Consider the following 19,024-nt stretch of genomic DNA (forward strand, 5'->3'; position numbering starts at 1 on the left):
TGAAAAATAACAGCTAATTGGTGGTAGGATTGAATGAAGAATCAAAGATCATGAAAGAAGAGGTGTCCAAGTTTAGTCCCAATAAAATATTCTATGACACCCTCCAAGGAGTGTGTTATTAAGAATGACACAAACATGATCATGGATTACATGCCAAAATCTTATGGAAAAAACAGGAAGCAACATGAATGAGATATTATGGATTTCAAAGAGAGCATTTTATTCAATCCAATAGAAGCAAGGTAGTTGGTGCTACTTGAGCCTCCCTAAGCTCTAAATAAATTGGTTGAAAGCAAGAAATCTAAAAGAGAAATGCAAAGAAAGGAATATTGAGCTGTTAATATGTTGAGAAGTATTTTTAATCATTGGAATTTAGTCTTCAAATCAAAGGGGCCATATAAGAGTTCTACCTTTTTCTATTGCACATGTTTAAAGATATTGAATTCTACATGAATTGAAATTTTTTGAGATTTGTGTCCAAGAGACCTTCAAATAAAATAAAATGATCTAGTTGCTTTGTAATATGAGCATTTCTTCGTATATCATTAGGCAAGTTGGCATATGCTTTGTAGGGAGGATATCACAAAGGCCAATGTCATCAAAAAGGTCTATAAAGAACTTCGAGAGAGGGTCTTCCTAACCATATGGATCCCAAACTTAAAAACCCCACAAAGAGAAATTTAAATATCCCTTGGCAGTAATGTAACCTGTTACCGCTCAAACTAGCGGGGGTCCTAAAAGGGGATCCTCGAAGGGTTACTACTAGCCTAAGGGCAACAACGGACCGATAGCCCTTTGTCACCTTGGCTAAGGCTCCTTTCTCTCTACAAATTTTCACTGATGGGAGGAGACCCATTATGATAAGGATCACGAAATGGATGGACCAATGATAGGGTGAGGGGTGATCCTAGAAACCTATTCACAAGAGAGGCTCAAATATGTGCTTGCTTCTCTTGGAAGACAATATGTAAGGCTATTTGTGAAGGGCTTGGGGAAAATTTATAGGGTTAGGTTTTAAGTATGTGCCTTATAAAGGAGATCCCTAAGCCCTATAATTCTTGTCGAAGCTTGGGTTCCATGTGATCTTTGAAGAATTAACCTTGATAGTGAATGGGACCACACCGGACCAAGTGGACTCAAGGTTCAGTCAAGGGGATAGGATTTAGCAACCAATGATATGCTTGACGTAATTAGGGAGGGGAAAGGGATCAATGAATGAATTTTCAATGAAAGACAATGCAAGGATACCAACGATGTTTCTAGTCTAAGGGAAACAAAGGGAAAGAATTGGTCTTTGAGCTATGGCTTATGATATCTCAAGATCCCACCATCAAAACCTCGTGAAATTTTGGAGGGCTTATTGAGGAAACAAATGTATGTGTATGTATTGATTGTATGCATATGGTGTCACAGTCTCAAAGCTATGTATGGTGAACTCTTATCTAGTGGGTATTTGATCTAACCTTGTGAAGGCAGAGGAGCATTAGTCATTATGGTTGATCACATGACTTAGAGGCTTCAAATGTACCTAAATCACTTCGTACCTTATATGAGTCATCTACAAATTTGTGAGCATACTTTTCAGATTTATGCATAAACCATGTGAGGGACATTGGTTTGCTGCAAAAAGAGTCATGAGATACTTAAAGGGGACTCAAGATTATGGGCTTAAGTACACCAAGGTGGATGACTTCTGTCTTATTGCACATTCTAATTCATACTTCAATGGGGACAAGGAAAACATAGTATCAACTTCAGGATATCTCATGAGTCTTGGATCAACAATGGTCTCCTGCACGGGGCTTCACTCAATGAATCTCTCACATTTCACGTGCACTCGTGGCATACTAAACGATACCCCTAATTTGATAAAATATTGAAAAACACATGTATAAATCACATTATATAACCCCATTATGAATGAATGTGGTATGGTATTGCTCCCCAAATGAAGCCCTCGTGGTCTCCTAGAGGTCACACAAACAATCAGTTTTGATAGATTCAACAACAAAAGCAGAATATGTGGCATTCGCAGAAGCGACAAAGGAAATTGCATAGCTCAGGAAAATAATTGAAGGCTTGCAAGAGAAACAAGTGAACTCAACTCCTTTACGTTTGGATAATACTTCTGCAATCAAGTTGGCCAAGAACCCAAGATTTTGATCGAACCAAGCACATCAATATGAAATATCATTTGATTCGATATCATGTAGAGGCCAAAACTATTCATCCAATATCCAAGGGGGAGGAAGTGATTCATGAAAGGACACTAAAGCACAAAAACACAATAAGAGATAGGCAAGGAACTAGGAAAAGGAGGTTGTTGCTTGGGGAGGGAGGACCCTACTATGAGGTTGGAGGAGCTTATCTGATAGTGTCTAGCAAACTCGATTAAAGTTGAAGATCAGGAGCACTCTTCCGTGCATGACACAAGGGAGAAAAAGAGGCTCTAGATTATGATATTCAAGGAGACACTTGAATGCGTGGAGTTTTGAGAGTTTTGCCATTGATGCCAAAGAAAGTGTCATTGCTGAATTGGAGGTAACCCTTAATATGTTGCATGTCTCATGAGTCTTATTGAGAAATGTTCAAGCCTTCTTAAAAGACTGCCACCAAGGAATTCACTATCCCCTGAAGTTGACTATAATCCCTTGCCTAAAAGAATTCAGGATCACACAGTGTGCTAAGCAAAAGCTTCAAGGCTCTCATAATGCGAGGAAGCAATTGCATAGTAAAAATGCAATAGAGTATGAATAGTGTAAACATGTGTGTAGATCAATAAATTAAAGCATATGTATGGCTATGTGTTGATTGTATGCATATGGTATCACAATCTCAAAGATGTGTATGGTGAACTCTTATCTAGTGGGTATTTGATCCGACCTAGTGAAGGCAGAGGAGCATTACTCATCATGGTTGATCACATGACTTAGAGGCTTCAAGTGTCCTTGAAACACTTTGTATCTTACACGAGTCATCTACATTCCTTTCATAGAAGATGACAATTGAGGTAGTGAACACATTATCTGATGATGGTTGGATGTCATTGTCCAAACATGGTTTGGGGGATGTCACTATTTGTATAAAGTCTTTGTCAAATTACATAAACCATATATCATCATTAGATAGCCTATGTTCAATAGACATGAGCATCTTGAGTGTAAAATCTTCCCTGCTTTTACAAGAGGTTTATATGGTAGACATCTTGAAGGAATGATTTTGAAGTATTTTGATAAAATGTGTGTTTTTTTTTTTTTTTTTTGAGTATAGTTAAAGGCTTCAACCTAAGAGGATTGGTGTCCTCATATTGACCAGGTTGGTGCATGGATTGGCCTAAGAGGCTTTTTATCCTCATTCAAGGTTGGCGCCTTGAAGAATTAAAGAACTTATATTACAAGTTGGAGCCCATATTTATAAGTGAGAATCAAAGTCCTCACTATATTTAATAAAATTATTATTTTTGTTCTACTTCTTAAGTTTTGGCTTAACCTTTTAACTAACATAATATAACAATTGTAAGAAGTATCAATTCACCCCCCCAGTGTTTCCAACAAGGGTTGAGACATATTTGGACATACCAAAGCCCATGATTATGTTGTTTATGTGATAGATAAGTATTTTCCACCTGCGTGTCTGCTGAGACCCTTCTCTGGCACTGTAATTCTATAATGGTTAGTAATGGCAACAAAACTACATGTACAAACTACTTGTAATATGTTTCAACATATATTTTTCTAAGTTGATAGTCAGATCTGTCATTAGGTAATGGAGAGATTTTGCACTGATTTTTCAAACTATTTATCATTCATAATTTCAAACCCTCATCATATAGCCTATATCAACAAGCTCATCTGCTCTCCAAGGTCACCTTCAAATAATTAGGAGGTTGAGAATAAGGGAGTGTTCTCCAAATAGATTTGTTGACCTCAGAGTGCAACGTACCAACTGTGCTTCCCACATACTCTCGAGGTGGGACATTCCTTCGACCAATCTAACAAACTCTTCAAAATAGAAACATGTGCCAAGATGATAGCTCTCATTTAATAAATCCATATCTATTTATAATGTGGTCATGATAAGCTCATTAGATTCTACTTATAGTGGTTGTTCCAGCTTACACCTCAAGCCTTGAAAATGCTCTTTCTAAATTCAACTCAGCTCGTAATCCTCTCAACATTGCCTCAACTATGGTGGATGTTTAAGGGTTTAAAATAGGTCTAGATTGGTGCATTTCTATTCTCAAACTGCTTGATTCATCTTCCAACTTACGCTGAATCCAATGATAATTATGAGCATAAATGATTCCCTCCAACAGACTCCCATAAAAGCACTTAAAGTTGGGCTAGTGCTTTCATTCGCTCAAAAAATCTAACAATTTTGAAAATACATCTCAATTTTTTAATTTATATATTTTACTAAAAATATATTTATATTATTAAGATATATTTTAAAATATATATATATATATATAATATATATATATATATATATATTGAATCAATAATTTTTTATTAACCCGTTAAATTAAACAAAATAAAATAATTAATAAATATTAAATCAATAGATCCTAATTAACCCATTAAAATCATGTAATTATTACATAAATCAAAAATCGATCGGGCACTTTTCAAACAATTTGGTGGGAAATTTTCAAATTTCAAGCGCCTCTGGAACAATTTGGTGTTGAAGCATTTTGGGACACTTTTCAGCGAACAGATAAACCGTTCGAAGAGCATTAGCTGGTGCACACATTTACAGATAGATGATTAACTCCACTATCCTCGGGGAGTATCGTGGAGCATTAACAGGTGTGGTGCTTCTGGCAATAACCCTTTCACACCATAAGACATGTTTACAAGCTATGCAGTTACAGCCATTCCTTCTGCGAGGCCCGATCTTCCGTGGATTTTGCAAGGCCCGATCTTCCATGGTTTTTGCCTAAAACAGGTATTTTTTTCTTCTTCTCAAAAATTATCTCTTTGAATAAAATATCATCTCCAGTAGGTGAAAACGGAAAACGTTTCTCCGGCCTGTCCTTGATAAGGATTACGTTTTTCCCTGCAGAAAAGATAGGTGGTAGAACTGCAGGGCACTTCAATCGAAATTTTTTCCTTTAAGTTAGATTGAATACACAAGCAATTTCTCCCAGTAATGGGAAATGTAATGCTCGAGACAATAACAAGGGTCAAACTAATTGACCTGAAGTTTAACCTTCAAAACTAGGACACCAGATAACCTGAACTTTAACCCTACTTTCAGAACAGGACACCACGCAGAAGGCACACTGGTCTAGATATGCTCTTTAGTAGTCCATGCCACCCATACCGTCTCTCATACCTGGGACTTCCCTCTTATCCTTCAGAATCACAACAATGATGCACTCTGTTGTGGTTAACAAGGAAGACACACTTGCAGCATCAACCAAAACAGCTCTGATCACTTTCAGGGGATCAATAATCCCTGCCTTCACCTTATCAATGTATTCACCTTAGTCAGCATCGTAGCTAAGGTCAAGATTATATTGCTCAGTAATTTCCCAACAACCACTGCACCTTCCACACCAGCATTTGCAACGATTGTACATGAAAACATCTTCAATCATATATGCAGTTTGACCTTCTTGAGGCAGAGTTCGTCATTTTTTCCTGAGGCAGGATTTGGACCCTTTCCTGAAGTAATTTGGGCCTTCACTTCCTTATTTTTATGTGATGCCAATTCATGCAGATATGTAGACTGAATTATAACATTCTTGACAATATCTTAGAGATCGTTTTCTTTCAAAAACAATGTTACCTTGGCTTTTGATGACACCTATATGGAGGCACCATCTAATTTTCCTCAAATTTGAGACTTGATGCTGCCATCTCTGAGATCTATTTTACAAACTTTTCAGATATGAAAATAAAACAACAAAAATATACCTGCAAGAGTGGTTAGTCCTTCAAGCAACAATAATGAAACCCTCTAACTGCTGGTCTTTGATTCTGGTAGTTGATCTATTGTTGTAAACCCTTGAGGATCTCAATTAGAGATGATCCTCTTATACCATGTGAAATTTTTATTATTCAAGAGGACAACTGTCTTGTGTTTCTTTCTCAAATAACTCAAATCTTGAATTACTTTAATAACTGAATGAAATTCTGAACATGCAACAGTCACACATATAACTGGAAAACCTAAACAATGGACTCATAATAGCTTTTCAAGTACACACATAATTCTGTCCTTCAAATCAGCTTATCATTAATGATCAAAACTTACAAGGACATGTCAAAACTAAGGTTTTCAGATTCCTGGACACTCAGATATGCTCTATCTCCTTGCTAGATACTCAAACCCACACTTTACTGAATTGTTGTACAACACTGTTCAATATGGATTCTGATCTGACCTTGGCTCCTCTCCTGTGCTTTGAATCTGCTCAGCTGATCTTTCTCTGATCTCTTGTCTTTTTGATGTCCAAAAATGTTTGCATACAACTTCTCTCATCTTGTTCTATTTATGCTCTCAGACTCTAATTGAGAAAATTAATCTCCCCTATCTTAGCAACTAATCTCTTTAATCCAAGCAACCACCTTTTCTCAACAATTATGTGTACAGCTAAGTTAGATCAAGTACAAATCACTAATATTCCAAAAATATCTAGAATATTTCATTTAGATTTTGAAGAGTTAGGAGATCTAGTGAAATTGATCTTTCACTTTTATTTACTAAGTGAAATTACAATATGGTATTATTTCACAGTTTTACTAGGTGGTCACCAAAAGTTGTCTAGAACCACTTCTCACACATTGACACCTTACATGTGTAAGAAGTTCCTACGTGAGTTACACTTATCGACATAACCTGTATACCTTGCACCTAGTTCCAAATCAAAGCAAAGGTCTTAGCAGAATGCCATTTCTCACATGCTGCTGGTCACACTGGCTTCTTTAAGACATATAACAACAAGAGTAATTTCTTTTAGAATGGACTCTAATAAGAGGTGAAAAATATTTGTTGCTTCATGTGAGACTTATTAGAGGAATAAAACAGAGACTGTGAGAAGTCCAGGACTAATGTATGCCTTGCCCATTCCGAATAAAAGGTGAGAATCCATTAACATTGTCTTTAGAAGTTTGCCTCAGGCCGGAGGGAAAATCTCCATCTTTGTTATTTCTAGGGTGCTACTAACAAATTCTCACACGTTGTTGAACTATTCATGCCACATGTTTATAGGCTTCATGGATTTAAGAAAAATCAGTTTGGAGTTAGAAGAGCCAACTAGGTTTAAAGAGAAATTTAAGGCTGAATGACAGCTTTAGGGTAACAAAAATTAGTGGTATTAATTTGAAATTTTAACAAAATAAAGTTTATTGTGTAAAATTGGTTATCCCACATGCAAGAGATAAGTGAGCCTGCCTGAAGGCTTTAGACGGGCTCTTAAGCCTGATACAAAAGTATATTTGGGAATGTTTTCATGTGGGTAATCTGTGAGAAACAGATTCCTAGGTCAAGTGCAGTGTCCATATTCCTCTTGGACAAGCATGGATTCACATCTAAACCTATCTAGGAAAGCATTTTGGGGTAATGCTTCAAAAAATATGCCTCGAGTGGCTGCACCATGGAGCAAACTTTCATTGGCGTAAGGTGTGAATTTTGAGGGTTATTTATTGGCGTAAGGTGTGAAATCTGAGGGGTATTTATTCTGTGAACTCTGAGGTGTATTTATTCTGCCAAAATTGCTCAGGACATGCACCATGGAGCAGAGTTTCATTGGCATAAGGTGTGAATTTGACGGGTATTTATTTTGCCAAAATTGCTCAGGACATACACCCAATCTAATTTAATTAAGATCAAAGTGAGAATGGAACCCTGGTGGACAACAAAACACTTGTTCACCTCACTAGTGAGTCAATCGCCCATTGGCAGGAAAAGCCATTTTATCCTATATATTGTTGAAGCATTTTCTTTTTCATATTAATAAAAGCTTTGTTTTGAGGGTTGTCCACAAATATTTAAATGTTGTTCTTCTTTATTGTCAAATATTCAACGTTTTATTCCAAAATTCAGAATTTTGTTTCAGATTTCAGGTATTTCAAAACATTTTTTTTCCTGGGGAAAAGTATCGTAATTTTCATTATCAAGGAAAATTACATGTTGTAAATGCCATAGGCATATGCAGAAAAGTGACCGTGGTCATCTGAGAACTGTTTTGTACTGTAGAAATCTATACAAAAAACCCAGAGAAGGGTGTGCTGATAGTATCTGATCATATACATTATTATTTACATATTCAAATTTTTTCAAAATTTCACCCATGGTGATTACTGTTCTGTAGACAAAACCTAAATAACAGAAATAGATAAGTTAGGGCTTGTCAACCCTTTGCAGTTCCTGATCCATGTATGGTCTATGGAAATACTGGTAGATCTGTTTTGGTGTGTGCTCCCTGATCAACCATTCCCCTCTAGGATGCGCTGCCGCTTTTGAAAGCTGGTCTGCAGGTTCATTGCACTCCCTGTAGATATGAGCACATGAAACATGATCAAAATGTGTTTTTAAAAACAAAAAATCATCCAATATGGTTATGAGTGTATATGCATTGCATGTAGAAATGCAGTTGAACCAGTTAATAACAATCTTGGAGTCCCCATAAACTTGTAAATATCTACAGTTTTTGTTTATAGCAAAATATAAAAGATGACGAAGTGTAAGGAGCTCCGCAAAGTTATTTGTGCCATCTCCTAACCCCATACAAATATGGAAATAATGTGTCTCAGATATATGGAGGATACTGCCACTGCCACAACCCTGTTCCTGTGCTGATCCATTATAATAGGCCCAAGGGTGCGCTTTGTCTATGACCTCCGGGGTGATGGTTTGAATCTTGGCAACCTGTTCATCATCCGAAATTTCCATATAACTGTTACAAATCTTAGGAATAATCAAAGGCCAAACTATATGCTTCCCACGAAATATGTTGTTCTTGCTCATCCATATGTGCCAGCACACCATTAATGGAAGATTTCGGGATCTTGGGTTTGGAGCTTCAGCCCACCATCGGTTCCAGGCATTTAGTATACCATTGCCACCCCAAGTAAGTGATAAATTAGGAGTATGTAACACTTGCGCCTAGACCTGTTGTGTTGTAGGGCAGGAGAGAAAGAGATGGTGATTTGATTCCTCCTCGTCACGACATAATACACACCATGTAGGTCCCTCAAAAGATTGTTTTCTGAGATTATTTCCGGTCGGGGTTTTGTCCATAATGATGTTCCACATCAAAAGACGAGTACTCGACGGGCCTTTTAGCTTCCATATGCTGCTCCACCAACTATCCAAAGAATTAGGTTTATGGCTAGCATGGATAATAGGATATCCATCCTTTGGAGTATAGATCCCCTTCTGTGCAAAACCCCAAATTAGTTCGTCATCCTCATCCCTTAGTCTCACATGCGATTCAATTAAAGCCGCCAAATATCTCCTCCACTCCATATGCCATTGATCTGGTATATCCAGGGCCTCCACTGGTATATGTAGTGGTGTTGTATAGGTCCCACAGATCTGTGTGATGTTTGCCACTCCATTATGATTTAGGAAGGAAATCAAGCCAAGAGGGAGATGGTGTGAGTTGCCGCAACCAATCCATGGATCAGTCCCAATGCGGACAGACATACCGTTGCCGATCTGCCAAGTAAGATCCCTTCTTATGATGGGAAGGGTATTTATAACAACCCTCCAAATCACTGATATTCCTTTCCTGTTCTAAGCAGGTAACCTTAACCAGTCCATGACTGTGCGCGACCATATGTATTTATAGGTAACCACCTCTGACCAAAGGCTCTTGTGCTTCAGGAGAAGCCATCCTAATTTCGCTGCAAGTGCTTGAGGAAAGGCAAAGAGGTTCTTGAGGCCCCAACCTCCCCATTTTTTGGGAGTTGCATTTCTACTCCATTTGACCCACGCATAGGGTTTTCCCTCCTTGTGACCCTTCCATAAGAAGTGGCAGCAAACTCGTTGAATCCTTTGTATATACCTTGGGGGATCCAGGCCAGAGACATCCAGAAGACTGGTGTTGGTTCCAAAACCGATTTAATGAGCACCAGTCTACTTGCTCTGGGTAATAGATGATGGCTCCAAATATTTAATCTTCTTTCCACCTTCGCAATCAACCAGGTCTAATCTGCAATTTTGTATCCATCTGCTTTTATCCTGAAACCCAAGTACTTCAATCCATCCTCCATTGTCAAGTTTTGGAAGGGGAAGTTTTGGAGTGCATGATAGGTCTCCTGTTGAGTACAAGATGAGAGAGATACAGTGGATTTGGCCCCATTTATTTCCATCCCTGTTGCGCCACAAAAAAGATTCAGCACTTCAGAGAGAGTGTTGTTGTCTTGAATGCCTCCATCTAAGAAGATGAGCATGTCATCCACAAAAAACAGATGTGTTAGAGTGCATTGCTCCATGATCTTGAGACCCTTGAGCCTCCCAGCTCTTTTTTCTGATGTAATTAGGCCGCTTAAGCCTTCCATCACAATAAGAAAAAGCAATGGGGAGAGAGGACACTCCTGCCTGATTCCTCGCTCCGTCTGAAAGGAATGGGAGACTGATCCATTGATTAAGGTTCCAAAGGACCATAAGACCATGTTGCTCCAAGAGGATGCTGAGCTGATCCGAGAGTGGATCCAGCTGTGAGTGGTGTCCCCAGAATTCTTCATGTCCGATGGAGAAATTAAGATCTCCCCCTAGAATAGTGGATTGGTCTATCAGGGGATTCTCAAGGAGCTGCTACAAGAAATCTAATATACTGTGATTGGGTGCATAAATGTTCATAATACAAAGATTTCTACCCAATTCAACTGAAAATATATCGATACCCAAGAAACCTTGACCTCCCCAAGCCGATGTAACCTTGATGGTTCGAGGGTTTATCCCGAGAGCTAGACCCCCGGATCTCCCAACAACATCCAAGGCTTGAAAGTGCCACCCTGGCATGATAGTTAGAAGGGTCATAACAATCAGCTCAAAGCTACTTAGGGTTTCTTGAAGAAAAATAATGTCACAAGGCTCACAGCTCAAGAGTCTCTTAAGGGCCAATTTTTTAGAGGGACTAGCTAATCCCCTACAGTTGAAGAAGAGCCACTTCATGCCAGAACATTGCCAAGGGTGTCTGGTGCTCTAAGTACCCTTTCAATGGTGTTCTGTCTGCCCTAAGCTACATCATCCCCAGCAATCTTAATGGCTTTGGACATCTTGGAAGGCCTCCCCCGGGTGGGTTTATGCTCAACATTAGAGGGTGTGATACCCAATCCAAGCGAGTCAGGGATTTCTCGGTGGTGGGAACGGAGGTTGTAGGAATGTGAACCCGAAGCAAATGGGGAAATAGGATTTTGTTGGAGCCCCTGTCTAAAGACAGCCGGGGGGTGGTGGAAAAGATAGGCAATGGGTGATCACGTGCACAGGTAATGGGAGAGGTAATCAAACAAGGTGAAGATGCAGATGATGCCAATGAGAAAAAAATATTGATTAAAATTCAGTGCAGAGGATAAGGGAGAAGAAACTGTACCCGCTGTAGGAGCAGCCTCCGTAGCAGACTGGGATCTAGTCATAGGAGGGGAGATTGGCGGCATCTGGGAAGCACTGGATGGATGAGCAGTGACCCCAGCCACATTCTTTGGACTATTCGGACCTGTGGGCTACTCATCCACAATCGGGTCTTCTGTCTGGTGATGTTTGGTTCCCTTTGTAGCAGCCGGAGTAGTAGGCATGAGCAGTGGGCATTCTTTAAAAAGATGTCCAACCTTATGGCATCGTCTACACCTGAATGGAACGCCTTCGTAATCAAGATTTTGTCAGCGAGAGAAATGCCTCCAATGTAGGGTAATCTTTTCCTCCAGGCCTTCTCTGGTGTCCAAATGAACCAGGATGCGAGCCATAGTCATATTCCTTGACGTTTCATAGGACTGATCATGTTCCAAATAGGTACCTAGTGCGTTGCCTATGCGCTTAAAAATGACTGGAGTCCAGTATTGCATCGGAAGGCTTGGTAATCGAACCCAAATCGGCCCAACTCCCATCTGTTCCCTCTCAGGATCAAATAAGGGATCCCATCTTTTTAGCAGAACAGGGGCTAATTCGATATGCCAGAATCTAGAGAGTATCCAGTCCGTGTACTCTTCCCTGTGGAAACGAAGGGCAAACCATCCTCGCACAAGCACCCGAATGGTGGGTAATTCTTTGAGTAAAGAACCCCAAATCTCCGAGGTCCAGAGACGAAGTCTCTCCACAATATAGTTCCGCCCCCGAACTCGGCCCACCAAGACCTTCTTGGCTGTATCAACAACTTCCCCCATCGAGAGGCCTTCGCCCAAGGATAGGTTGATGTCCCTGTCGACAGCTTTTAGGCACCTTCCTTTCTTTAGCTTGTCAGATCTGCGAGCCGTTGGATAGTCCCAAATATGTCCCCGTATGCCCTGGTTAACTGTCTGTGGGGTGGATGGGGTCGATTTATGGTTTGAGACTGGGGAGCTGAAGCATCCAAAATGGATAGGGGTGCTGGGAGATGGGCCACCAAGATTAAGGGTGCTACCGGATAGTGCAGGGACAGGGTAGGTAGCAGTCCCAGGAGGGGGGATGCTAGAGGAGGAAGGGTTGTAGGGTGGGGCGGAGATGTGGGGTAGACAGGGCAGTGGCGTGTTGAAAGTGGGCGATGGTTGCAGTTAGGTACCGAGGAGATTCAAGGTAGTCGGAGAAAGCGGTGGGCAGTCCAAGCCGGAGGCGTCTTCGATGTTGACAGAGGGCAGAGGATGGGGCATAGATGGCCCAGGTCGGTCCAGTGCAGAGCTAGTCACTGACAAAGGTCGCAGAGATGCGGCAAAATGACCAGAGCCCGACACGGCGTGATGGCGAGACCAAATGACCTCATGGGGATTGGGGTCCTCGGTATAGTCCACCTCGTCCAGGTCCATTGCAACCGACAGGAAAACGGTCGATGGTGGTTACAGACTGCGAGGAAGGCAGGAGGACAAGGTAAGGTTGGACGAAGTTTGGCGAGCTGTGGAGGTTAACGCTTACAGTCAGGCGCTTGGCAGCAGTGCCACAATAACTCCATTATCACTGACCATCAGAGCTCTGCTAGGGTTTCTTTTCCTCTTCGTTTTCCGCCATTTTCAAAACAATTATTTGTTTGTGTTCTTGTCTATAATTTTTTTTGGAATAATTTATAAAGATGTAACAGTGAGGTGGTTTCAGATTTTAGATGTTTCATCAAGTAAATTCCAGTATAATACTGTATTCCATCTTTGTTTATAAGACATTATTTGTTCAGGAACCTAACATGTCATATTTGGCCATGATATAACTGTTTACTATTTTAGTATTACAGTGAATTGATCAATGGACATATGGTGCTTGTAAGAGATTAACTGCATACATGAGATACATTTTGGGCCTGTTTGGGTACACCAAACTTTATTTATAAGATATTCAATACCCGTTCAGGTACACCAAACTTTGTGTATAAGATCAACAATAAAGAGAGTTACTTTACTTCATTCTTACTCCAGAATGAAGTCTTTTCTCTTAACCTGTCATTAACTCTGTCAGTATTAACTATTTAACATGTTCTTTAATTTGTTTAAGCCATCAGCAGATTGTTGTTGTAGTGGGTGCATTTTTAGTGGGAAGATACCATTTTGTTTGAACGCTTTATTTAGATTATTTTTTACACAAGTGTTCTTATGAACAATATTTCTATGGATGTCACAGTTTGTTAAAAGTGAGGACTCATAAATAGTGAGCACCTTATTCACATCCACCTACTCATTCTTTAAACTTTATATTGAATCACAATGCAGGAAATTCCAGGGATGCTCCTCGCTTTAGTGCTCTGTTCTGATTACCGAAAGAACAGGGATCTTGGCAATGATACAAAATTTCCTGTTACGAGGGGCTGCAAGTATTTTTGGCATGCACTTTCAGGATATACGACTGGTTTGATTGCTGCTCTTGCTGCAGGAATCTTGACACGATTACCACAGCCTGCACTTCTGTATTTGGTATTGATTAGCATCATGCACTTTAAACTGGATAACTTACAAGTTAAAAATATATTTCTATGGCATCTTCATTGTGCTCTGGTATTCCTCAGTTACAAACTAGAAAGTTTTCATGTCATTGTCTACTTTGAGAATATGAATGAACTTGCATAGATTCCTTTTGAGAATATCTTATTGGGGACCTGTTTTAATTTTTTTTTGTCAGTTCACTCACTTATTTCTTCCATTTTCTTTTTAGTATCCTTAGATGAAATGGCATTTTTTAATTTTTGGAATGGGTTATAGTTGTTAGGAAGTATTGAATAGTTCAGAGAATTCCTTCTTTCATGTATGAAGGTAGTTGTTTACCTTTGGACACATATTAATGGAAAGTGTATTCTGTCTCCAATTAAGAGATTTTTGGAATTGCCTTGCACTATATTATAATCAGTATTTTGACCTTTAATCAAAATGAACGAGTACATCTTCCACAATTTTCTAGGGTTCTAACATTAGAAAATACTCTGACTGCATTTGTTTTTGTGTATAAAACATATTTTTCCATTGGATGTTACATGGTATTTCTGATGCCTGCCTCTAGTATTGTTGTCGTCTGGAGTCAATGAGTTTACACCAGATTCTTTGTTTAGAGACTTGAGGTGTTTGGATGTTTCTAATATTGTGTAATTGCAGTGATGAATGGACTGAGTTTGACCCAAGTAATGGTACAAAACTTTTGTTTAAGGTCCATTTTTGTCGATTTAACTTCATCCTATTGCCATTGAAAAATTAGAGCCTTCAAGGTCATGCACATTTGATCCAGAAGACCAATAATACCCACAAATGGTCGTTTCTCATTAAAAAATTGAACACACAGTGAGGGGAATTAGAAAGATGGAACCTGATTGTTTTATAGTGGTCCACTCACTATAAGTAACGTCTTAGTCTCTTAGAGTCTGTTTATGAAATATAATGCCCAGAAATTGATACACAGACACAACACTTCATAACGGTGCTTGTATCACCATCAAACCCTAAACCCCATAAGCTGAGTGGTCAGAGCAGCCAGATCTTGTTTATGACTAGGTTGAGGAAACATCCTCTTGCTGGTTTCGAGATCATTTTGACCTATATCATCGATCATTCCAGAGTGCACCTTTTCCAGGCCCCAAAATTGTCCCTCAGCGTTGACTTCATGTGGATTTGTTAGAGGTTCGTTGTCTACATTTCCTTTTAAAAATCTAGTGCATGAATGATTGTCCACATGTTCATGAAGAAGAGAACATCTTTGCATTTGATGTGGTCCAGAGAAATTTTTTATTTGGTCAAGCCTGTATTCTTCATCAATTATTTTCTTGACATCGTTTTCATTCTTGGCACTGTAGTTGTATATGTCATCGAGGGTTTCATTACAGGTTTCATCAATATTCTGGGTTGTCCAACTTTATTATTGTCAACAATAGAGCCATCTAGAGGTGGAAATGGATCTGTATGACTGAAAGCTTCAATAATTGTGTGTTTATAACATACCCTTTTTTCGTCTACCAAGGAATATCCATCACATATGTCAATAACATTTTCTTCTAGATGAGTATTGACAGTAAAAGGAAGAGACTTCCCTATCCCATCAGGCTTGAGGAATAAATTCAGATTGTAGGCATAAAAAATAGCAGGACTGTCGGATTCCATGATATAGGATCTTTGAGGATTGAACTATAATATTAATTGTTTCTTCATTCAGATAATAATAATGGTCACATTATTACTTTGCTGGCTTTGAAAAACCTTTTGAGTTTATTGACCTCAAACTGTAGGAAATCATGATTTCTTCCATTTATTTCTTACATGATCATGATTAACATCAAAGTGCAACGTGGGGGTTACATTACTCCTCAAACTCACAATGAAATGTTGAGGTGCCAAGTATATTACCATGAAAGTCTACAGCTCCCTTAATTTCAGTGTCTATGAAAATAGGATTAGTGTGATTGAACTATATTTCTGTGACCTCAAAAGTGTTTTCAGGATTTAAATTATCAGCAAGGGAAGCATGATCTTCATCATCCTTTTCATATGGTTGATCTTTTGGGGTAGAAACATGGTTTCTACCTGTCTAGAACTGCATTTGGGTTGTATCATTGGTGGAAATATTAAAAAAATCTTCATTTCCTCTGTTTATCACTTTGTCATGTAGGAAATCATGACTGGCATCCTCACAATGGTGAAAATTATTATCATGCTCCTTGTTTTCATGCTAATCATTCATAGAATCTAGGACAGATACATCAACACATAGTTGTTCTTTGATGAGGATGGGGTTTAATGTGGGGCCACGTTGGTCACAAGTAGCCTGTCCATCAAGAACTAATCTTGTGAATTTGGAGGGTCTTTTTCAGTGATACTGTTATCATCTTCAAGAGAAGTGGGAACTTCTTCTTCTTGTACGTCTACTACAAGGTCTTGAAAGGTATTTTCATATCATCGGAACCCAGGGCCCCAACGCTTGAAAAAGCCCTCAATTAGACTAGCAATAGAAGATATTCCCTTTGGACTACCGGATCTAACCCAAGCCTTTTGTTTTTCCTCAAGATAGTATAGAATTAACCTCATGCATAACGTATATATATTCTTTTGAGAAGAGTATATATATTCTTTTCAATCCATGTCCTTGCCTTGCAGGACCTTGAGAGGGGTATATAGATTCTTCTCAATGGAAAACAGTTTCTGTTTGTATGATTGTTTATGATCTAATCATCTGCAGAATATCATAGTGCAAGGATTGTTAGGGGATCTATATTCAAAAGAAGGCTTGAGATAATATCCACTATCAAATCAACCAAGGGTAGGCTTAAAATATGAAATTGAAAAACATTTTACTTCCTAATTCTCCCTACAAAAGAATTTTCAATTGCAAAGACTAAGCACAAAGAATATTGTGTGACTAGTCTTTGACCTTGGGTAAGCTAGCTGCTACCCTCTCAAACATGATCAATGATGATGGTAAGTCTTGGGATTACACAGATTCCAGTGCGAATTCTATAATGCTACCTAGTACTTTGTCAATCTAAACATTTTGTATAGGTTTACAAAGAATCCATCACAAGAGCAATCATTGAGAACCAACTTAAACAAAGGTATTATCAAGTTTATACCCAAACCCAATGATTCCAAAGTGACTATGAGCTGGAAGCCTATCACTCTGTTGAATGTCGCATGTAATAGTCTTACCAAAGCTCAATGCTCATAATCAAGCATATTCTCATGATTATTATCAAACTTGGGCAGACTTGTTTCATCAAAGGGCGATTCATCATCGCCAATATTATTGCAGTCTGTGAAGGCATGGAATGGCCCAGTCATTATGGCCATAACATCCTTGTCATCAAAACCAGCTTTGAAAAAACTTACGTGATAGCGTGGTATCCCTTTATTCTACCTTTTGCATTTGAGCCAATTTCTCTAAAGGCTTTTAAGATATTATTCACCAAGACCTAACCTTGCCTCTCTCTTAAAGAGTGTAAACCAGAGTTAATCCTTTTCCGATCAAGTTGTCAAACAGAGGCCAGTGTATGTCTGATATCTCATAGGGTCAAGCAAGGTGTCATTAAAATGGATTCATCTGCACAAACCATATCCAAATAATCTTTTGAATGGGCTAAAACTCATTGTTCTAGATTGGAGTCAATTGATAATGTGTTATAGATTACTTAGGCATTTTCTGCAAGGCCCTTAGCTCTAAACATTCAATGAGTGAAAACCTATTTCTACAGGTAGAGCTCACAAAACATGCCTGATTGACTTAAAGGTAGAGCTCACAGAAGATGCCAGATTTACTTAAAACACAAGGGTGGGTTTGGGTCAAGTCAAGCCAGATTTTTAAATTCCTAGGAATTCCTTTTATTTTCAAGAAACATGTGAGGAAAATGGGATATGCTTATTCAAATGTGGGAAAATAATTTTGGTAAATGGATTTATAAGCCCAAGACCTTAGCAGCATGATTTCAGATCTGTGCTAAGTGTTGGCTTCTATGCATGTTATTCTTTATTGTGGGTGCCCTTGGTTGATTCTTTGTGCCAATTTTGACGGGGGGATGGGTTTCAACTTTTCATAGATTCAGGAACCTTTAATATAGATGGAGGGAATGGAGTGGCTTTGGTATTCCCAGGACATCTGTAGAACTGTGGTTGTGTGTACCTTTAATGTATTTGATGACCACTGTAAATTTTTGCAAGAAGGCAATCCAGTTGAAATGATGTCTTTGGTGCACCTTGGAGTGGATTTGAAGGAATTAGAAAGGCTTATGATATAAAATGATAATTGTCTCTTGTCCCAATAATTTAAGTTATTGATGTTATGCATAACAATTGTTGTTATATTCGATATTCTGCCAACATGCCATGCAGATTTTGTTTTTCAATGTGTATTCATGTATTAATTCAACTGTTTTAAAACTATTTTATGTGATCAATGATATGCAGAGGCACTTTCATGGGTGCTTCAGATCCTAAAAGGCTAAACTTGCATACACAGGAGTTTATATATAAAAGTGAAGATATGACAGGAAGTAAATTTTATCATGCTCTAATAACCAACTAGGGTTTTGGTGAACAACCTTTTGAAAATATGGTCTAATGGTTCTTATGTGTATTTGTATTCCTGTAGCAGGATAGTTCCAACAGGATTTGATTTAGACAACTTCCAAGAAAGCCATTAAGGTAATTTTTACATGTGTTAGCTACAACTGCAGACTATTTTAGCACACTTTGTCTTGATGCTCTTTGTTTGTCACTAAGGATTAATGAGGATCACTGTTTCATTGATAGCTTTGTGCACAAACATTAATGATTAAATAGGTTATTTTAATGATACCACAGTTGTGCATATTTGTTGTGATTACCCTTTTGTTCCCAAAATTGGTTAGGTCTCACCAAAATCATCCTACACCTTTTTCATCTTTCCACTTTATTTTCCCCGGCAAACAATTCCCTATCTAATGCATAAGGTT

The 19,024-nt window shown here is 38.7% G+C and overlaps 1 protein-coding gene across 1 annotated transcript; it reads left to right on the top strand.

The window, feature by feature from the left end:
* The first annotated feature begins 4,728 nt into the window (after nucleotides 1-4,728).
* LOC149216587 (uncharacterized) lies at nucleotides 4,729-14,269 on the top strand. Its single transcript, XM_089391239.1, has 2 exons — nucleotides 4,729-4,947; nucleotides 13,839-14,269. The coding sequence occupies exons 1-2, from the start codon at nucleotides 4,849-4,851 to the stop codon at nucleotides 14,190-14,192; spliced, it is 453 nt and encodes a 150-aa protein (XP_089247365.1). The 5' UTR covers nucleotides 4,729-4,848; the 3' UTR covers nucleotides 14,193-14,269.
* The last annotated feature ends 4,755 nt before the right edge of the window (nucleotides 14,270-19,024 follow it).

Source organism: Pinus tabuliformis, chromosome 1_1, assembly GCF_031772625.1.
Source record: "Pinus tabuliformis cultivar Carrire ecotype Pingquan chromosome 1_1, CPIR1, whole genome shotgun sequence".
Lineage (NCBI taxonomy): Eukaryota > Viridiplantae > Streptophyta > Pinopsida > Pinales > Pinaceae > Pinus > Pinus tabuliformis.